This window comes from Dipodomys merriami, unplaced genomic scaffold, assembly GCF_024711535.1.
Source record: "Dipodomys merriami isolate MVZ:Mamm:240054 unplaced genomic scaffold, mDipMer1.0.p SCAF_11, whole genome shotgun sequence".
NCBI classification, from domain to species: domain Eukaryota; kingdom Metazoa; phylum Chordata; class Mammalia; order Rodentia; family Heteromyidae; genus Dipodomys; species Dipodomys merriami.
In genome coordinates this window covers 43,783,929-43,805,531 of record NW_027202382.1, presented here as the reverse complement: position 1 = coordinate 43,805,531, position 21,603 = coordinate 43,783,929, and the positions used below count along the sequence as shown (strand labels likewise).

Here is a 21,603-nt window from a genome sequence, read left to right as displayed (position 1 = left end):
CAATATTTACATTTTACCAATGTGGAAACTGACGCCTACCATGAGAGCAGCAGCTTCCCTAGATGGTCCACGTGGATCAAAGCCCAAACCACCCACGGCCTGTCTGCACGTCACATCTCCTGCTGACCTTTGTCCTCTGGAGCCTCTGCCCAGTGTGTCAAAGCCCCCAGATCTGGCCCAGGAAGCCAGCAGCCCGCACCCCACGGCCAGCTGCGTGCGCGGAGCCTGTTTCAATGGTTTATTTGACTCCCAGCTGATGATGGACGGACTTGGAAGCTGCAACAGACTGAGTGCTAGAGGCAGTGCGTGGACACGTAAACAGGACAGAACAAAAACGCCACTTCTGCGCCGTCTGGGACCATCAGAGCCGTGGTCCAGGGTTACATTCAGAGCATGGGGAAAAGTGCAAATAAACGGAATGTGGGGGCGGAGGGGGGAGGGGCTGCTCCTTCCAGGCATCTATCTGCCACGCAGGCGCCCATGGCTCCTCCAGCCTGGGGACCAGGCTCTGGGGTGCTGGCCATGCCCAACATCTCCCTCTCCTGAGTGGGCCTTCCTGCCCTCGACGGCCCTCTCCATTCCTGGGAGGGGACCCTGTGCCAGAAGCCAGTGCTAGACCCTGGACAGAAACCACTGGAGTCTTCTAGAAGGAGCAGCTCCTCCAGATGGTGTTAAGGCAGTATGGAAAACCCCATCTCAGGCTGAGATGGGGGAATGCAGGGCTGCCCGGACCCCTGCGGCAACTGGAACAAGGGCTAACAGGGAGATCCGCAGGGCCAGCGCGGGCCTCACACTCTTAATGGCTCCAGAGCGTGTGTGCGTAGTGTTGAAGGCCAAGTGCTGGCACAGTTCTTGCTGTGTGTGTGTGGGGGGGGGGGGGGAGCGGCGCTGGGCTGGGTGCATCCTCTGCCCTCCCCAGCTCCCTGGCCGCCAATGGCAGCACAGGTGACAGAGGCCTGGGTGACCCCCGGGCCAGAGTCCCCAGCTCCATGCCTAGCACCACCAGGGAGTTCCGGACACAGGGAAGGCATGGGGCACCCAGCTCCACCCGTCTTTGGTGGTGGCAGAGATGGGGGAGCAACGATGGTCTTTGGAAGGGCGTGATGATGCGGGGAGACAGTGCCCTGGTTTGGTGCTTCCATTTGTCAAGAGCTGGTCCCTGCCTGTCGTACCTCTGACAGCCCAGGCCTATGGCCACAAGGTGCCCCCGTCCCACAGGGCCTGCCTGTGGCCCCCCTTTGCCTCCTCCCCCCCAGCTCCCTCGTCTGCAGCCTTGGGAGAGGTGTCAGAGATTGTGGGGTCCCACACCAGAGCACCCTAGCTCCTCCTGTCTCAGTTCTCCACACCACTTTCCTGCTTTTCTCTCGGCCAGGCCCGGGCAGCTCCAGCTCCCCCGGGGAACCTCAGGGGCAGCAAGTGCACCCATAGGGGCTCAGCAACTCTCCATGGATGTTCGCCCTCTGGGCCTTAGGGTTCCCAGGTGAGGTGGGGACCCGCATGGCTTAGCGCTGGGCCCCGCAGCCCTTGGACACCAACTCCAAGGAAGGGGAAACCTTCTCACTGCTACCCCGGTGTGAACGAGGCCCAGGCAGCAGGCTGCCCTCTCCCTGTGCCTGCCACTACTGCAGCTCCTCCAGGGGCCCATTTTCCCGGGGCAGTGCCCCATTGAGGCCGACACTGCTGGCCGCTGGCATCCCCAGGTAGCCCAGTAGGATGTCACTGCGGCGCCGGGACAGCTGCAGAATGTCTTCTGCCAGCGCGGGTACCGAGGTGTACCGCACGTTGTCCAGGTCGAACATGTCCCTCAGGTAGTGCACGATCTGGTGCTGGGGGTACAACAGGCGTCAGCTTGCGTGCCCCAGTGATGCTCTCCACACCCAACCGAGCCCCTTCTCTACGGCCAGGGCTCTAGCCTATCCTCCCCATCCACGGCACCTCTGGGGGTTCCTGGGTACCTTGAAGAAAGCACAGACTTCGGCCAGCTGGGGCTTGGGGCCAAGGAAGCCAAAGGCCAGGACAGGGCTGACGTGCTCCGATACGGAGTAGAAATGGGAGATGAAGCCATCGGGCACCTGTGGGGGAGAGGAAGGACTAAAGGTGGGGTCCAGGGGGTGAGGGCTTACCAAGCCCATGGTAGGGGTGTGGAATCAACTGAAAGGCTCCTTTATATCCCAGCTCCTTCACCTTTCCAGTGCTTGGGAAAGTGGCTTGGGGGCGTGGCAGTGCGAGGACGGTGAGAGGCGGGCCCCGGGTAGGAAGCACCCGGGCACAGGCTGTGTGCGGCAGAGCCACACAGGGGAGCAGGGCAGGGCCCGGCAGCGTGCTGGGCAGGAGGGCTCTGCAGGCTCCCTGGGCATCCTGCCACCGCCATTGTCTAGACTCAGCCAGCCCACTTGTGTGCACAAGCCTCCTCCTTGCCCCAGGCCCCACTCCTCTGCTAAGTCCTGAACACATGCTGGGGTCGCTTCCAGCTTTGGAGGTGACAACACTGTCCTCCATGGCCTTTGGGGAGCTCCTAAGGAAGGAGGGGCAATGTCAGGATGGGCAGCCAGCCTGGGGAGTTAAAAAGCCATGGGGACAATGGGCCTCAGGAGCCCCAGGAGGCCTCCTGTGGTAGCCACTTCCCTTCCTCTCTCTAAGGGAGTCTTGGCCATGCCCAGGCTCTGGCATGGCTCTCCTCTGGTCACTTACCATTAGGAGCCTCCTCTTGGCTTTCAGGACCGACCAGCACGCAGTAGCCAGGGCCTACGGCAGAGAAAAAGACCAGCCTGTGTCAGAACAGGCCTGATCTGCCCCTGGTCTTACCTGCAGTTTGCCCTTGCCTGGGAAGGAAGATGAAGCTCATCTACCTGAGCTCTGTCCCGTCTCTCCTCTCAATCTGGAGTCAGACACACTATTTCCACTTGATTCTGGACTCTAGTCCCTACTGCTGTGGGTCTCTGGGCTTATTGACCTTCCCTGAGCCTCAGTTTCTTCCTCTGTCTACTTCATCTGGGCTTGTGGGAAAAACAGTGATGTCTGTAACCAGCTTAGCTAAAGCCAGTCTAGTCAGGTTCTGTGACTCACACTTGTAATCCTGACTGCTCAGGAGGCTGAGATCTGATGAGATTTGACAATCACAGTTTGAGGCAAGGAGGGAGGGGAGGCAGGAAAGTCTGTGAGACTCTTTATCTTCAATTAACCACCAAAAAGCCAGAAGTGAACCTGTGGCTCAAATGGCAGAGCATCAGCTTTGAGGGAAAAAGTAAGAGATAGTACGAAGGCCATTTAATTTTTTTCAGTCCTGGAGTTTGAAGTCAGGTTTTAGACACTGTCCCTGAGCTCTTTTGCTCAAGGCTAGCACTCTACTACTTTGAGCCACAGCATCATTTCTGGTGATAGTTAACTGGAGATAGTTAACTGGAGATAGTTAACATGGACTTTCTTTTCCGGATTGGTTTGAACTGCGATCCTCAGATCTCAGCTCCTATTATAGTTGTGAGCTTCTGGCACCTGGCTGGTGTTTTTCCCTATTTTAGCTTAACTAATTGGACTGAATCAAAACTGGGCTGAACTAATGCCATCTCTGACCAAGCAGACCTGCCCAGGTGAAACAATGTGAGGGAACTCTCATGCGAAACTCATGGAGGTGGGTGTCTGGACCAGACCCCAGCAGTCCTAGATCGTGGAGGCAGGTGCAGACAGAACTGCCTGATGGGCACCCAGCCTGGTGTAGCCAGCAAGGATGGCAGGAAGGGTCTCAGGCAATGGCCCGGGACCAGGTGATGGGGTGGAAGGGGGGGGGTTGGCCCACCGTCTCCTTGAAGCTGTCCGACAGCCAGCGGTTCCTCAGGACGGCGAGCACGGAGGACGGGGGGTTCTCCAGGTCCTCGAAGGCGTCCATGAGGATGAAGTCGAGCACAATGTCGAAGAAGCTCATGCACACCACCTATGGGGGGCAGTGCCTGAACCCGCGTGCACACGAAGGCCTCATCCACCACGTGTGACTGAGCTCACACGCATGTGAGGGCTTTATCTCCCTGAGCACTTGAGCCCATGTGCAGGTGAAGGCCTCGTTTCCCTGTTTTGTACTGGGGTGCAGCAGGGGCTGCCCTCATATGTAGGCCTGGGATGAAACAGGAACCCATGCTCTGAACAGTGCCAGCACCATCTCGGCTGCCTGGAAGCAGTGGAGCTCCGCAGCCCCGACCTCCAGCCATGACCTTGGTAGAGGGGATCAGGTACTCACCCCACGGCCTTCCAGCTCTAGCCGGGTGGTGGTCCAGGTCTCAGGCCGCAGTGCGTAGCTCAGCATCTCCTCATAGCTCTCCAGAAAGCCTTTGGGGCTCTGTGGAGACAAGCACAGCCTGTTCTGTGTTGTGGGGAGAGGCGCTGAGACCCGGCTGGACACTCGCAGGGACGAGCTGGGCTAGAGCATGGGGATGTGGCAAGGGAGGCCTGCAGCTTCGCCCTGGAATCATCTCTCCATGGCAGTGTATTGTCTGGAGAACTTAGGTACCGAGCACCTACGGCTGGCCAGGGCGGTGTGAAGCCCGCCAGCACGCTCCCACTCTACAAACAGCTAGGAGCAAAGATCCAAATCTTTGCAACCTTGTGCCTCAGGAGCAAGGAGGAGGAAAGCGCAGCCCCATGTTTACCTGGTCTGGGCAGCACCAGCCCAGTGCCCAGGTGCACATCAGCAGTGCAAGAGTGGCACGGAGTTAGGGTAGAGCCTCAGTGGTAAAGGCCTGCCTAGCATGCAGGCGTGGCTAACACGCCACAGAGGCATGCCTTCCCCCGTTCAGGGCCACGCCCACAGGGCTCAGATGGGCTTTAGAGTGGCTCACAGACAGTAAGGAAATGGCCCAATTCTACAACTCCGGAGACTGGGCACTACATCTAACCAGGCGGGGCCAGTCCGGGCTCCACCTGCCTAGGGACCCCTAATGGGACTTAGCACAGGCTTTGGTGTTTGGGGGCTACCCAGTGGCCCCTTCCATTGTGTGTCCGTGTGCGTGTGTGTGTGTGTGTGTGTGTGTGTGTGTGTGTGCTGGTACTAAGGCTTGACCTCAGGGTCTAGGTGCATTTTCTTTTTTTTTTTTTTTTGTCGGTCGTGGGGCTTGAACTCTGGGCCTGGGCGCTGTCCCTCAGCTCTTACAGCTCAAGGCGAGTGCTCTACCACTTGAGCTACAGCGCCACTTCCAGTTTTCTGGTGGTTTATTGGAGATAGGAGTCTCATGGTCTTTCCTGCCCGGGCTGGCTTTGAACCTCGATCCTCAGATCTCAGCCTCCTGAGTAGCTAGGATTACAGGCGTGAGCCACCAGCGCCCGGCTAGGTGCATTTTCATTCAAGGCTAAACTCTATCACTAGAGCCACACCTCCACTTTTAGTTTTTATGTATCTGCCAGGCAGAAGAGCAACTGGAGGTAAACTGAGGTCACTGCAGGTCAGAAGGCAGACGCTGGATGGGTTAATCCCTGACCAGCTGCACCACAGGCTCTGGTCCTAGAGCCATCCTACAGCTCCCTTCTTGCTCTCTTCCATGTGTATTTCACAGTAAAGTTGTTGCAGCTAAAAAGAGAATTGAAGGGCTGGGAAGGTGGCTCAGTGGTAGAGTGCTTGCCTTGCATATACGAAGCCCTGGGTTCGATTCCTCAGAACCCCATAAGCAGAAAAAGCTGGAAGTGGCACAGTGGCTCAAGTGGTAGAGCGCTAGCCTTGAGCGGAAGAGCTGAGGGACAGCGCCCCAGCGGAGTTCAAGACCCACAACTGACAAAAGAGAGAGAGAGAGAGAGGGAGAGAGAGAGAGAGAGAGAGAAGTGAGCCAGGATCTGGTGGCTCACACCTGTAATCCTAACTACCCAGGAGGCTGAGAGCTGACAATCCAGGTTTGAAGCCAGTCAGGGCAGGAAAGTGTTAGGACTCTTATCTCCAACTAACAAGCTAGAAGTGATGCTGTGACTCAAGTGGCAGAGTGCTAGTCTTGAGCATAACAGCTCAGGGACAGTGTCCAGGACCCGAGTTCAAGCCTCAGGATCTATTACCAAAAAAAAAAATGGAAATAATGTACCAAGAGCAGAGGCACCACATGCCAAAGCCCAGGGCAGCGCAGCATGAAGCAGCAGCAGAGCATCTAGCCTGCAGCCTGGACAATGCGAGGCGCCCACACTCACGTACCAGCTCCAGCTCCCATCATGGGTAGCAGCCGTGACGGACATCTTACAAAGGTGGAAGATGTGAGAAGATGAAGGGTTCTTGTTCGTTTGTTGTTTTGTGCCAGTACTAGGGCTTGAACTCAGTATTCTGCATTCTTGCTTAGCTTTTCTAAAAGCTCACGGCTGGTGCCCCACCACTTGAGTCACAACTCCACTTCTGCCTTTTTGTGATTAATTGGAGATAAACCTCCCAGCCTTTCCTGCCTGGGCTGGTTTTGAACTGGATTCTGGGATCTTCCAATCTCAACATTCTGAGTAGAATTACAAACCCTACCTCTTACTAAACAGGCACTCTACCACTTCAGCCATACTACCAGCCTGGCCTTTTGCTGGTTATTATGGGTCAATTATACTTTTCTGTTCAGGAATGTGCAATCCTTCAACTCTCAGCCTTTCTAGGATTACAGGTGTGAGCCTGTAAGTGCGGGGCTGTTCAGATGTGATTTGTAGGATTACCAAGCATGTGAGAAGAAAAGACTCAGACATGAGAAAACTGTACCAAACCCATATAAACAAGCACAAGTGGGCAATAAACTGAAAAAATGACAGCACCTCGCCCATAATCAAAGCTCCATAAAGTACCGGGTAAAACAACAAGGACTTCAGGTTACTGATACAGGCATGACACAATGTTCTTGTGCCAAGGCTTCTCAGAGGCCAAACTGGCAAGCTCCACTGGTCAACAGAATGACCTGCTGCAGCCTGAACTCCCAGGGCCTCCCAGGGATCTGTGTGAGGATGCCCACGGTGAAGAGCAGATGCCACCCAAACAGGTTCGTGTATTAGAAATAGGCCACAGCCAGCCCACACAATGGAGGGCTGTGCACTCAGCAGCAATCACTCCATGTCCTCGAGTGTAGAGATGAATGAGGTACACTGTGATTCCACAAAGTCAAGTTTGTGGGCCGACGGGAGGGCACATGGGCTGAGGACTATGTCCAAGGGGCACAGTGTCCATGAAGCTGGTGGGCGGGCACAGACTGCAGCAGGGTCAGAGGGCACAGGGGACCTTTTACTGTTGTACTGTACAGTTGGTAAATTTTATACAATTGAGCCAGAAGTAAAAAAATCAGACAGGAAATGTACTTTACTGATGTAAATGTAACCTCTCTGTACAGCATCTTTACAAGAAAATAAAACAAAAAAAAAAATCAGGGGCTGGGAAGGTGGCTCAGTGGTAGAGCGCTTGCCTTGCATGCCTGAGGTCCTGGGTGCGATTCCTCAGCACCACATAAGCAAAAAGAAAAAAGCCAGAAGTGGCGCTGTGGCTCAAGTGGTAGAGCGCTAGCCTTGAGCTGAAGAGCTGAGGGACAGCGCCCAGGCCCAGAGTTCAGGCCCCAGGACCAGACCCCCAAAAAAAAAATCAGTACAGACCTCTTATTTTTCAAAGTTGGTTTGGGGAAAGTCTCAGCCCTTTCCCAGATCTCTGATGGTTACAGGATGCCCTCAGAGCTCATTCTCGGTTTTATTTTTTGTCGGTTGTGGGGCTTGAACTCTGGGCTTGGGCGCTGTCCCTGCGCTCTTCAGCTCAAGGCAAGCGGTCTACCACTTAAGCCACAGCGCCACTTTTGGTTTTCTAGTGGTTTATTGGAGATAAGAGTCTCACAGACTTTCCTGCCCAGGCAGGCTCTGAACCACGATCCTCAGATCTCAGCCTCCTAAGTAGGATTATAGGTGTGAGTCACTGGCTCCCAGCTTTATTTTACTTTTCAAAATAGATTTCAGGCCTATACATTCAATCTATACATTCTTTCACATATATTTTCTTTTACTTTGTGTGTGTGCGCGTGCACGCGTGCACATGTGCATCAGTGTATATGCCAATACTGGGGCTTGAACTCAGGGCCTAGATGCTGTCCCTGAGCTTTTTTGCTCAAGGCAGGTGCTCTACTCCTTAAGCCATAGTTCCACTTCTGGCTTTTTAGTGGGTAACTGGCGGTAAGAATCTCATAGACTTTCTTGCCTGGCCTGGCTTCAAAGCATGATTGTTGGATCTCAGCTTCCTGAGTAGCTAGAATTACAGATATGAGCCACTGGTGTCTGGCTTTTGTACAACCTTTTGAAGTTTGGGGGGGAGAGAAAAGGGAAAGGAAACAGACCAGCAGGGTAGGATGGGAGTGCGTATGGGGGCTGGGGATCCCGGCCGCGGCTACCTTTTCAGCTCTGGTCATCAAGCCAGCCACCATCTGCCGGCCCACCTCCCCAAAGAACAGCTGGTTGCTCTTGTCCTCCAGAAGCCCCTGAGGAATGAAGGAGGACAGCGGGTGAACGGCCAGCCTCCCCAAGCTCACGGACAGGGGAGCCACAGGCCTGCCCCCCTGTGGGGTGCTCACCTCAAAGGCCTGCCGAACACAGTGCAGCTTGGCCAGGAAGTCCTGGTCGCTGTAGCAGCCCAGCAGCTCTGTCCTGAGGGGAGTGGCGGCGTTACTACACAGGCCCTGCCCAGCAGAGCCCGCCCTCCGGCCTCCCCACTCCCCCCTGCCCAGCCTGGCCCTGTCTTGCTCTGGCAGGGGACCTCTGGCTGGTGCCAAGGTCCTGGGCCCTGGGTGCAGGTGGCAAGTCTGGTCATGAGAGCTGGGCTCATGCTGAAGTCTGCCTCCGTTAGCCACAACGCGTTGATAATCCTCACCCACAAAGGGCGAAAATGGCCAAACTCCTCGGCAGAGATGGGCAGGGCCTCTGCCACTGTTGCTGCCTTCTTCCCACCCACCATCCAGGTGCCTTTTTTCCTTTCTTTTGTGCTGGCACTGGGGCTGAGCCCTCAGCTGTCACTGAGGTCACCCCAGCCTCCCGCCCCTCTGCCCACCCCTCCACTCCCCTCACCTGAGGGTCCGGCAGGCCACCTGCCCCTCCTTCACCAGCTGCAGGGCCTCTTCATAGGCGGCGGCGGGCCTGGAGAGGGGGATGGGGAAATCCCCAACCTGCAGGGACTCAAAGAGCTGGAGGGAGAGGGAGGGAAGGGCAAGGAGACCTGTAAGCAGCACCCTGGGGCGGGGGAGACAGGGCACCTGCCCTCCCCGGCAGCACACCCTAACCCATGGGCCTACCAGGATACATCAAAGGGAGCCTCGCCATGCCATGAATGGGAGGCCTGGGCTCAAGTTCCACCCTGGACCTCCACATTGCCCCCTCCAGTGCCTGTCCCCGAATGACTGCCTCCTGGACACATGCACGCTCTGTCCTCTCGTCCTCGGGGAGACATTATGTTTCCCCCGACATGGCAAAGGCAGGAAGTAATGCTGTGCCATGAGTTCCAGCAGTGGGCTGGAGGAACGAGAGGTCAGTATGGACGGAGTGCTCACCCACTAGGCCCCCAAACTCTGCCTGGTCGGTCCCCCCAGCTCCCCCTCCTACTACGCCCCTCCCCCCGCAAGTCACCTCGGTGGCGGAGAAGAAGGAGTCCTCGGAGGCCAGACTGTCCTCGTCGTCAGCCCGCAGGCGCAGCGAGCCCTCCGTCAGGGGCAGCATGAGGGTCCTCTCTAGAACAGAGCCGAGCTGAGCCCCACGAGAGCTGGCGGGAACCCCGGCACCCAGTGCTGCCGCCAGCCCGCAGAGGCTCCGCCTGGGTGGGCGGGCTGGGGGCTGCAAGGCTGCCCGTGGCATGCTGGGAGGTGGCACCGAGCAGGTGCGCATGCTCACTACAGCCCCACCGTCAGACTGAGGTCTGGCAGCACGAGTGGACGGTGTGTTGTGGTTGGCAGGTGGCTGCCCTCCCTGGGAGGCTGAGCGACCTCCAGGAGAGGAAGTGCCAGAGGAAGGGGGACTCCAGCGGGCAGAGCCACACTGAAGGCCAGAGGGGAGAAACCTCGTTAGCTGGGGAGCCTGGCCAAGCTCTCTGGACCCTAGTGTCCTACTGGTAGCTGGGTGTAAGTGATGTGGAAGGGGCTCTGTGTGCCACGGGAAGCTCGAGGAGGGTGCCATGCACTACAAGGGCACAGCACACCACAGGCACCAGGAGGGAACTGGCCTTGCACTGAGCAACCAGTGCACTTCAGCGATGCCACCTCCTCCCACCTCCACGAGGCAGTGAAGCCTCAGCCTTCAGGCCTGCTTTGGCCTAACCACTGTGTGAGCCAACCCATCCTCCATCCACCAGCAGGGTACCAGCAGGACAAGGGGTCGCCCAAAGCCCCCGAAGAGCTATTGGGCGGGGGGGGGGGGGGGAGAGGGTGCAGACACCTAAGCCCTGGGACTGGCACCCAAGGGGCAGGGGCCAGTAATGCCCAGGCCTCATCTCAGCTCTACTCCTGCCTCAGTTTCCCCATCTGGCAAAGGATCCAGAGATTGTGATGCATCTGCAGCCCTGGGGCCCAGCCCCCAGCTCTCCCCTCCCCAGCTCCCCACAGAGGCCCTCACCAAGGTCCAGCAGCATGCTGTCAGAGGGGAAGGTGGAGCCGAACTCTTCCTGCAGATGGTAGGCCCGGTGTAGCAGGGACTCCAGCTTTTCTGCAAACTCCCTGCGCTGAGATTCTGGCTGTGGTGAGAGCAAAGGCATCAGCTCAACCCAGTGAGCTCCCAAGCCAGGAGTAAACATGAGTGGGAAAAAGCTGCCACTAAGCCTATAATCCTAGCTATTGAGGAAGACTCCAGGTCTCCTGGTATCCCAAACCTCAATTCCATGGTCCTGTCTCCATTACTGCCTTGTCTCTGGTCGCGGCAGTTCTTTTTTTTTTTTTGTCAGTCATGGGTCTTGAACTCTGGGTCTGGGCACTGTCCCTCAGCTCTCAGCTCAAGGCTAGCACTCTACCACTTGAGCCACAGAGCCGCTTGTTTTTCTGGTGGTTTATTGGAGATAAAAGCCTCATGGACTTTCTTGCCTGGGCTGACTTTGAACTGCGATCCTCTGATCTCAGGCTCCTGAGTAGCTAGGATTATAGGCATGAGCCACCGGCCCCTCACTCCAAGTTCTTTATAGTTTCACAAGAGGGTCTAACTTTCTAGCCCAGGCTAGCCGTAAACTTGAGATCCTCCTGCTTCAGCCTCCTAAGTGCTAGGACTACAGGCATGCACCACCATACCTAACTTCTAGAAAACCTTAAATGCAACATGAGACTTTCTACCAAACAAACAGAGCTGCTCAACAGCTGAGAACAGCCAGGTTCAGATCTCAGCAGCACCAGTTCCTTTGAGAATTCTGATAAGCAGTCACCCTCTTCCTCAACAGAAATAAGAGTGCCACCTCCAAGCATCTCAGGAAAGGCTTAAAGCAGAAAAAGGACACAACTTCCAGTGCCACAGTGATTGCTTTTGCATACAAAGAGAGGACCTTGTAGCTCTAAACAAGCTGTGGGCCTGAAATGCATGAACCCTGTGTGCCTGAGAAAGCCTTGAAGGAAGTGGAGATCTTCCTTGCAGAACAGGGCTACCGCATGCAGGCAGCAGGGCAGACAGGGAAGAGCTAGTACCGCGGTATGGGGGTGCTTCGTGAGGTCCAGCACCAGGACACTCTGAGGTCATGGCCAGGTGCTGGCAGGGCTAGGCAGCAAGGGGCTGTCAGTCTGGAAAGGACGAAGTGGCAGAGAAGAGGTGGTCCAGGCAGGGCCTTGGCTACAAGCAGAGTGGTGTGTGCAGATCCCTCTGCGCACTGTCTTCAAGGAGTGCCCTGCCCCCTGGCTCAGGCCCAGGAAGAGGGGTGCTGTTCCCCAGCCCAGGAGCAGGCCCCAGGTGCAGCGAGAGCCGGCCAGACTAGTTTCCACAGAGGCTGTTAGTGCTGCACCTGCAGTAACTGGACCCTGGGGAGGAGACGGGGGCGGGGGGGCAGTTGGCCCGAGGCTGGGAGGAGACAGGCAGCCATCGCGGAGGCCGAGATCAGGACCTTGCTGCTCAGCCTGGAGGTGCACCCACCCCCACCCCAACTCTCCCCTCCCCAGGAAAAGAAAGGACACCGCGATCCTCTTTCAAAGAGGAAACTTGAGGAGGTAAAGTGGCCCAGGCACCTGGCTAGAGCTTGGGAGAACAGAAACCGGGGCCCTGGGGCACAAGACTCTAGGCCCACAGGCCACGCTGCTGCAGCGGGGCGGCCATGCTTCACGTGGTGGATGCCTGCCATCTCTTTCTCTGTGAAATAACCTTGGTGTAGGCCAATGTTTCTTAGGTGTGACAGCAGAAGCACAATGAGCTGGGCAGGGTGGTGCACACCTGTAATCCTAGCTACTCCAGAGACTGAGGCCCCATCTCAATCAGTAGAAAGCTAGATGGGGTTGTGCATGCCCACTATCTCCTTTCAGCTACTGAGTAAAAAGGATTATAGCCAAGTACCCATGATGGATCACAGCTGTAATCCTAACTACTCAGGAGGCTGAGATCTGATGATCATGGTTCGAAGCCAGCCCACTCGGTAAAGTTCAAGAGACTTTACCTCCCAACATGACACGTCCGGAGCCAGTCAATCCCCCTCCTTGGTGGCCACAGAGAGCCTGACCCACTAACAGCGATCAGATTGCTAGCTGCTCTTGACCTATTACAGACCACTTCAGCGAGCATCACCCCAGGACAGAGGCCTAGTGTGATCTTTACAGAAATGTTTACTTTTAGCCTAAATTTTCCCTTCAGGACAGAGAAACAAATACTATAGAAAACTTGACCGGTGCCCAAGCAACGTGTAAGGAAAAAAGCAACAAAGGCCTGAGATGCAATCACCTGTGAACAGAGCGGCACTGCTGTCCTCTCTTCCTGGATGCTCCCTCCCTTCGCCTCCCCCTCCCTCCTGCCCTCCTTCAGCCTCTACTTTTTCTTTCTTATTCTTCCTCCCATCCTATTATTCCCTTGCTCCCTCCTCCTCTCCCTCGCTATGTAGCCCACACTGCCTTGGCTTCCAGAGTTCCAGGATCTCAAGCATGTGCCTCCAACCTGGCACCACAGCAGAGTTGATAAGACCGGCCTATTATCAGGTCTGTTTACCCAGCAATGACCACATCCAGACCCTGTGCTCAGCCTGTTATATAAACTATTTTATTTACTTCGAGTACCTTCATGAACTAGGCTGCCCCTCTCCCACCCCGCCTACCTCCGACAGTGCCTCAGACTCGATCTCCAGGTTCCGGAGGTTGTCCCCTGGGGTGGGGGTGCTGCCGCCATCCCCCCTCTGGCCCACACTCAGTGCCTGCTCCCACTTCTGCAGGGCCTCCTCGAACAGCTCCATGCCTGCACACCAGCAACAGAAGGGAGAGTCAGCCCGATTCCCGTGAACTGTGCGGCCCGGCCCCGGGGCAGTGATGGACCGTGTGCTTGGGTCCGGAGGGCCCCTCTGAGGTGGACGCTGCTGATCGGGGAATCTGGGACAGTGGAGGGTGCCGAATGCTGGAAGGCCATCCTCCCACCACCCCAGGCCCACCTTGCACATAGAGGCTCTCGGCACTGCCATCCGTGGCGGGCACAGACTCTTCCATCGCTCGGGCTTCCCACGGTCCTGAGCACGCAGCTGTAGGGCTGGAGGAGTTCACCACCACCATCTGGGGGCCAGGCACAAAGACAAGGACAGGGCATGAGTCCTTCCCGACCCTTTGTGGCCCCTCCTCGGCCTGACTGTAGACACATGGCCTCCCTGCTTGAGTGGGCCAAGTGCTCCCAGAAAGTAGCAAGGCAGAGGACACGGGGAGCCACGGCTGGCCTGGGGAGCCCAGACCTGCCCAGCCCCTGCTCCATCAGACAGACAGGAGAGCACGCACCACCCTGCATGCCCCTCACCCGCTCCTGCAGGAGCTCCGGGCTCCGTCAGGCAAGAACCCTGTCTTGCTCACCCCCGTGTTCCCAGGCCCCAGAGCTGGGGCTCGCTTCTGGCTCAACAGATTTTTTTCCCCTTTCTTTTCTTTTAAAATTTTGTGCTGGTTCTAAGACATAAATGCAACATCCAGGTGCCATTCTGTGGTGCTGTTCCACTTGAGCTACATTTCCACTTCTGGCTTTATGCTGGCTAACTGGACATAAAGAGTCTCATGGCCTTTTCTGCCCTTTCTGGTGTTGAACTGTGATCCTCAGATCTCAGTCTCTTGAGGAGCCTAAGCCTCCAGCTGCTGAATGGATTTCTAAACACATGAACAAACCAAAGCCACACGGTGGGCCAACAATCGCCTCTGTCTTATCTCCAGATGGCAGCATCTGCTAGCTCCATGCATCGGCAGGAAACGGCAGCTGGTAGCGGCACAGATAAGCACCTTCTCGGGGACCTCAGCTCCTCTCCCTGCACCTGTCCCCACCTCCATCCCTGACGAACTCCCAGTGCCTGTGTGGGACCCCTGGAACAGGGTGTGCTGCCCCCTCTCACCGAGGCCAAGCTGTGGGAGGAGCCTGAGTGCTTGCTGGGCTCGATGGAGGAAATGCCGCTCAGTGTATCGTTGCTCTTGCTGCTGGGGCTCTGGACCCTCCGGCTGGAGTAGCCTGTGAAGGACAGGGTGCAGGTCAGGTGGGTGTGCCCCACCGGGCCCTCCTGCCCATCCTCCTCGACCTAAGCTAGTGCCAGCACAGCCCCTGGAGGAAGGACGTGCCCAGGGACGCAGACCCTCCGCATGCCCTGCTCACCCGGCACAGCCACCTGAGCTGAGCAATGACTAATAATCCTCTTTCCAAATCACAGTTGAGACAGATTTAAATAGATATAGATATCAATATGTCTATATATATGACTTGGTTGTGTGCATGCCAGTCCTAAGCTTGAATTTAGGGTGTGGGCATTGTGCCTGAGCATTTTTGTTCAAGGCTAATGCTCTACTATTTTTCTGGTAGTAGACTGGAAATAAGAATCCCATAGGGCTGGGAAGGTGGCTCAGTGGTAGAGCGCTTGCCTTGCATGCCTGAGGCACTGGGTTCGATTCCTCAGCACCACATAAACAAAAAGAAAAAAGCCGGAAGTGGCGCTGTGGTTCAAGTGGTAGAGTGCTAGCCTTGAGCTGAAGAGCTGAGGGACAGCGCCCAGGCCCAGAGTTCAGGCCCCATGACCGGACCCAAAAAAAAAAAAAAAAAAAGAATCCCATAGACTTTCCTGCCTGGATTGGCTTTGAGCTGTAATTCTCAGACCTCAGCCTCCTGAGTAGCTAGGATTACAGGCGTGAGCCACCTGCCCACAGTGTACCAAAGAATTTCAAGTGAGGGAAGAAAACAGGTTTCTCCTGACAAGATAGGCGTGACAAGAAGCTGTCAGAAGATAACCAGGAGCTACAGGCATTTTCTAAAACCAGGCTGTCCGGCCACAAACCTTGGTGGCTGCCAGGGCTGGGAGAGGGGAGGCGGGGACTAACAAGGGGACAAGGGCATCAGGGAGTGACTGAATAGGCCCTTCATGTGTGTCAAAGCTTGGAAGTATGCTCTAAAAAGGTCAAATCTACAAGCAAATTAATCTTTTTTCTTCTTCTTCTTTTTTGGTGCCATTACAGGGGTTAAACTCAGGGTCTCATGTTCTCACTTGGCTTTTTCCACTCAAGGCTGGTGCTCTACTGCTTAAACCCTGCCTCTAGTCTGGCGCTTTGCTGGCTGATTGGAGACAGAATCTTAGACCTTTTGCTCAGGCTGGCTTCACATCTCGATCCACAGATCTCAAGGGTCTGCCTCCGGAGCAGCTAGGATCACAGATATGAGGCACCCGTGCCCAGCGCCTATGTTTTTTTTTTTCTTTTTCTTAAGTGTGGAAATGGGAGAGATGGTTTGGTGGAAACACTATAGTGCCTTCTCTGTTCCTGGGGAGAGCGTTCCCCTCCACACAGGCGCCATGCCTACTACTGAATCACGCCCGCCACCCCATCTTTGCTCTCAAAACCCCCTCAAGTAATGAGAACACCCACAACCAGTACCTAGGCCAGACGTGCATTTGGCTCTTACCCCACCAGGCCCTAACAATGACTTCAGGAAGGGGGCTCTAGCGTCACCCCAATTTATGGATGAGGGAAACTCGGCTTGAGACAGGCAGGCAGCTCAGCTGACATCCTCGGGGTGTGGTCGTCCTGCACTTCCCACCTACCTTTCTTCACTGACGGGACCTTGCGGGCCATGAGGACGGGCAGGGGCACCGTGCCCAGCTGCTCGCCCCCCACCTCAGGGCCCACCTGCTTCTTCTTCCGCCGGCGCCTCTTCAGCTGGTGGGCAGCCAGAGCCAAGGCCACGGTCCCCAGAGCCGTGGCAAAGAGGACCTTCCGCAGGCCCGGCGTCAAGCGCAGCTGGGAGAATGCAGACTGGGGAAGAGAGAGGAGGCGTGTCACACCAGCCCAGGGAAACTCCCAGGGGCAGGACACTCGGTGGAGACAGAAGTCGCCAGCACCGGAAAGGGGACCGGACCTGCCTCTCTGAGACATGACCACAGAGGTGTAACACAGCACAAAGCCAGTGCACACACAGGCACGCACAGGCACACACAGGCACGCACAGGCACGCACAGGCACGCACAGGCACGCACAGGCACACACAGGCACACACAGGCACCTGCTACAAAAGGCAATGCTTTGGAATCCCCACCATTTGCCAACAGAGGAAACTAAGGCTTGTACCTATTAATACAAATGACCATAGCCACGTGCTGGTAGCTCCCACCTGTAATCCTAGCTACTCAGAAGGCTGAGGTCTGAGGCTCAAGGACTGAAGCCAGCCCAAGCAGTAAGAGACTTTATTTTTTTTGGGGGGTCCAGTCATGGGGCCTGAACTCTGGGTCTGGGCACCGTCCCTGAGCTCTTCAGCTCAAGGCTAGTGCTCTACCACTTGAGCCACAGTGACACTTCTGGTTTTTTTTCTTTTTGCTTATGTGGTGCTGAGGAATTGAGCCCAGGGCCTCATGCATGCAAGGCAAGCGCTCTACCACTGAGCCACCTTCCCAGCCCCAGTAAGAGACTTTAATCTCCAATTACCCAGCAAAAAGTTAGAGTGGAACTGTGGCTCAAATGGTAGAGCACATTAGACTTGAGTGAAAAGAAGCTCAAAGACAGCACCCAGGCCTTAAGTTCAAGCTCCAGGATTGGCACAGGAGAGAGAGAGACAGAGAGAGAGAGACAGAGAGAGAGAGAGAGAGAGAGAGAGAGAGAGAGAGAGAGAGAGAGAGAGAGAGAGAGAGAAAGTGACCACAGACAGAGAAACCTCAAGCCCAGGTCTGCTGGTCCCCATTTGTCAATGATCAAAGCTGATGGAAGTGAATGTATTGTTCACCTGACCACTGCATGTGAATCCACCCCAGGGCTTCCCGCTCACCCTCTGCTGCTGGGCTGGGGGCACTGGGTGGGGCTGTGTCCCATGGGGTAGAGCTTTTGGGGAGTGTCAAGGGGCCCCAACACACTCAAACAGCTCAGGCTGTCAGAGAAGGCCAGACTGACCCTTCCCATGGACTGGAGAAACTAGAAGTTGCACAGCCTTGAGGCGAAGACCAGGCGCAGGGCCCCAGACTCAGATGCTCAGGACAGTGGTGGCAACACTCAGTGTTTCTTTTTTTTTTTTTTTTGTCGGTCGTGGGGCTTGAACTCTGGGCCTGGGCGCTGTCCCTCAGCTCTTCAGCTCAAAGCGAGCGCTCTACCACTTGAGCTACAGCGCCACTTCCGGTTTTCTGGTGGTTTTATTGGAGATAGGAGTCTCACGGTCTCTCCTGCCCGGGCTGCCTTTGAACCGCGATCCTCAGATCTCAGCCTCCTGAGTAGCTAGGATTACAGGCGTGAGCCACCAGCGCCCGGCTCAGTGTTTCTTTTTTTTTTTTTTTTTTTTTTTTTTTTTTTTGGGTCCGGTCGTGGGACCTGAACTCTGGGCCTGGGCACTGTCCCTCAGCTCTTCAGCTCAAGGCTAGTGCTCTTCCACTTGAGCCACAGCGCCACTTCCGGCTTTTTTCTTTTTGCTTATGTGGTGCTGAGGAATCGAACCCAGGGCCTCAGGCATGCAAGGCAAGCGCTCTACCACTGAGCCACCTTCCCAGCCCTCAGTGTTTCTTGAATAAGGGAGGTAAGCGAGGACAGGACCCCAATACACCCCAATCCTTACCTGCCCAAATGTTGTGTACAGGAACACAGGAATCTCGGCCACTGTCATGGCCAGGGCTTGGATCATGGACATGCCCTCGGTCCTCCGGAACGCCATGGCAAGACCGACAGACACCCCAGGCAAGAGCCCTCAGGGCCCAGAGTGTCCACACACAGTGTCTTCAACTGGCTGCTGGCTGGGTTCCGGGCACTGTCTGCACCCCGGCAGGGCAGGGCCACACATACCAGAAAGTTCCTCCACCGCACTGAGAGAGAGATGACCAGGTTAGATACAAGAATGTGCCAAGATGCACACCAGAGCACCCTCAGGTGAGCACAAAGCCTGCATCTGGAACGCAAGGCCTAGAATCGGCCCTCAGTCTACCATACCTACCCCCCAGCCAAGCAGCTAGAGCCCCCTAGCCACACACCCACTTTGAGCCCAGGTCTGGAATGCTGGACCCAAAGAGACCCAGGGCCTGGGAGACAAACAGGTCCCCCTCCAGCTCAGAGCTAGCTGCTAGACTTTTTCTCAGCCTTTGTTGTTATTGTTTTTATTTTTATTTTTGTCATTCATGGGCCTAAAACCAGGGCCTGGGTGCTGTCCCTGAGTGTTTTTACTCCAGTAGTACCCTACCACTTTGAGCCACAGCTCCACTTCTAGCTTTTTGATGGTTAAATGGAGTAAGAGTCCCATGGACTTGGCCTGGAATCACGATCCTCAGCTCTCAGCCTCCTGAGTGGCTAGGATTGCAGGCGTGAGCCACTGTGCTGGGCTCTTTCTCTGCCTTTATTTTATTTTATTTTTTGGCCGGTTGTGGGGCGTGAACCCTGGGTCTGGGCGCTGTCCCTCAACTCTTCAGCTCAAGGCTAGCGCTCTACCACTTGAGCCACAGCGCCACTTCTGGTTTTCTGGTGGTTAACTGGAGATAGGAGGCTCATGGACTTTCCTGCCTGGCTGGCTTTGAACTGTGATTCTCAGATCTCAGCCTCCTGAGTAGCTAGGATGACAGGTGTGAGCCACCAGTGCCCAGCCTTTCTCCACCTTTTTATCCCATAGGCCACGTACTAATCTGAGTTTTCAGGCGCCAGATGGAATCATCACACCTCCCTCCTCTTCTAGGAAGCCAAGACGAACTCACTTCCTGTAGACTGGACTAGGAAAATCTTTCTCCAGTCACCACTACTACCACCCTGACCCGTGAACTTCCATGCTGCCCTCATTTCACTAAATCCCAGTGACTCCGTGAAGCAGATGTTCTGTGTTCTCCCTCCCCCAGGCTGCCCCCGCCTTCCTATGAAAACTTCCAGTCTCTGGAAGGCTAAATCCGGAATCCAAAGTCATGTGGCTGATATGTGGTAGAATCCGGGTCTGGATCAAGGTCTATCGGACGCTAGACTCTTCAATGCAATCCTTGTGCTAAGTTGGACATGGAGGAGGAAGTGCAGCCCCGGGAGGACCCAGAGGGCAAGTTCACTTTTCCCAGTGACCCCAGGCCTGCCCTGGGTTCCCTACAGCCCACCCCAAGACCGGGAAGTGTCTTGATCACCTCAACAGGAGAACTACACTCAAGGGTGCCTTCAAGGTCTCCTAGGGCCTCCAATGGAAGGTACACACAGGCCAAGGCAGACCCTGTTTCCCTGGGATGACAGCCAAAGTCACTGAGCCAGCACAAGAAACAGCGTCTGCCTGATGAGTGGGAAGAGCGGAAGGTCCTATCAGTTCAGCTCTAGGCGGAGAAGGTGTAGGTGGGGGCTGGGAGGGGTAGCAGGATAATGTTCTAGGACTAAGGAAACCGCCAGTGTTGTCCAGGGTACTCAGACATCCTGCCAGGGGCCCCCATCTCAGCTGTAACTGTGACCTCCAGTGGTCAGGGCCTGCAGTTCAGCTCTGTAAGCCTCTCCTCTTGACCCCAGCCTGGCTTGGCTTACGGGAAAGAAAAGAACATTAGAGGCTCAGTGCCTACATTTTTCCCCTCAGGCTCTTACTACAAGCCAACTGGCTATGTGCTAGGGTTTTGAGTCCAGTCACATACACACCATAACCACAGTTCATCTTGAGGATGGAGAAACTGAGGCTGAAGATGAGCAACCTCACCCAAGGTCACTTGTGTGACCCTCTCCACTCCCCCAAGACTGTAGCGGGCACTCTTAGCTACTGTCTGCCACTATTGTCACTGTTCCTCATGCCACCCCGATGGACTTTGGGACTCTGCACTTCAGAGAAGTCCACGTAGTATTAGAGAATGGCTGATACAGGCTCCAAGGGCCAGACGTGCAGGTACAGACTGAGGCCGGGCCTTTGCCTGAGAGTCCCCAGCAAGAGAAAGGTGAGACACTAGACCCCCCCCCCCATCTTTTCACTGAAAGGAAGGGTTCAAACCCAGCCTATGCACGGCACCTCCCATGCTCCGAGGAGAGAAGCCTCCACTTCTTCCCCACGTTGACAACATGCCACCGCATGATGACACTTTGAGTGCTGGACAGGGTCTGTCCCCACCTGGGCAGCCACCATTTCCACAGTCCTGGGCATGGCACCTCCGCCGCAGGGCACTGACAACACCACGGCTTCTCGCGCGAACGTTCCACCGGCACCTCTGCCCCAGATAGCCGCCTCCGGCGAGCACCACCCCCATCCCACCTGATCCTGCAGCGTCCCCTCCTCCTCACCCTCGGCCCAGCCGTCCTGTGCACCCCCCGCGCAGCCCTGGGCCCGGGGCGCCCCCACGCCGCACCTCAGCGATACCTGCGTCTGCGGCCCGAGCCGGGCCCCCCAAGCGCTGCCCATGCTGGGAACGGCCCTCGGCGCCGCCCACGAGCCCGCAAGGCGGCCCGGACCCCTCGCCCCGGCTGCGGCCAGCCGCGTGCCGGGCCCAGGCCGCCCCTCCGGGCCCGGGGCCGCTCTCGTTCGACCCCCCATGCAAGGCCACCCGCTCGCGCCGCCCATTCCAAGCTGGGCACCGTCCCGACCCACAGACGCCGGCACACCTGCGGCCCCCCCGAGTCCTCTGCGCGGGCGGGCCCGCCGCGAGCCTCGGCCCCGGGCCCGGCCGCGATGCCCTCCGGCGGGCGGCCGCACTCACCCGGGAGCCCATGGCTGCGGAAGGGCAGCGTCTCCTTCCCCGGCGGGACCGCAACCAAACATCCTGACGCGGGGGGGCGTGGCCTCCGGGTGGGCCATCCCCGCTCTGGCCAATGAGCATCACCAAACCATTCCGCGCCGGCAGGTGCCTTGGCCAATGGGAGTGGTCACGTGGGCGTATTGATACTGCAGCTCCCGCCCCCCATGTTCCGCCCCCTAAGTGCGGTTGAGGTGCGGAAGTGCTCTTTCCTTTCCTTCGATTGGTCCGCAGGATTAGATTGACAGGAAGCTGAGTGGAGCGGGCTGGTGTTAAAGGGGGTTAGGAAGAGCTGTCAGTCCTTTGCTGGTCTTTCTGGAAGCCAGCTAGCTCCAAAGAACCCTTACCTTTGATCTTTTTATCCACATAGACCA

At 56.4% G+C, this 21,603-nt stretch overlaps 1 protein-coding gene across 3 annotated transcripts; it reads right to left on the bottom strand.

Moving 5' to 3' along the window:
• Positions 1-224: 224 nt before the first annotated feature.
• On the bottom strand, positions 225-21,275 carry Miga2 (mitoguardin 2). 3 transcript variants are annotated; one of them, XM_070014811.1, is made up of 16 exons: positions 21,194-21,275; positions 18,133-18,376; positions 16,145-16,355; positions 14,459-14,571; positions 13,529-13,646; positions 13,202-13,338; positions 10,552-10,669; positions 9,574-9,674; positions 9,019-9,134; positions 8,529-8,601; positions 8,349-8,435; positions 4,229-4,327; positions 3,794-3,928; positions 2,692-2,745; positions 1,956-2,072; positions 225-1,826 (listed from the first exon to the last, which is right to left on the bottom strand). In XM_070014811.1, the coding sequence occupies exons 2-16, from the start codon at positions 18,226-18,228 to the stop codon at positions 1,620-1,622; spliced, it is 1,782 nt and encodes a 593-aa protein (XP_069870912.1). In that variant the 5' UTR covers positions 18,229-18,376; positions 21,194-21,275; the 3' UTR covers positions 225-1,619. The 3 variants fall into 3 exon arrangements, with proteins under 3 accessions (XP_069870912.1, XP_069870910.1, XP_069870911.1); XM_070014809.1 differs by lacking the exon at positions 21,194-21,275 and adding an exon at positions 21,099-21,182; XM_070014810.1 differs by lacking the exon at positions 21,194-21,275 and adding an exon at positions 20,611-20,635.
• Positions 21,276-21,603: the final 328 nt, after the last annotated feature.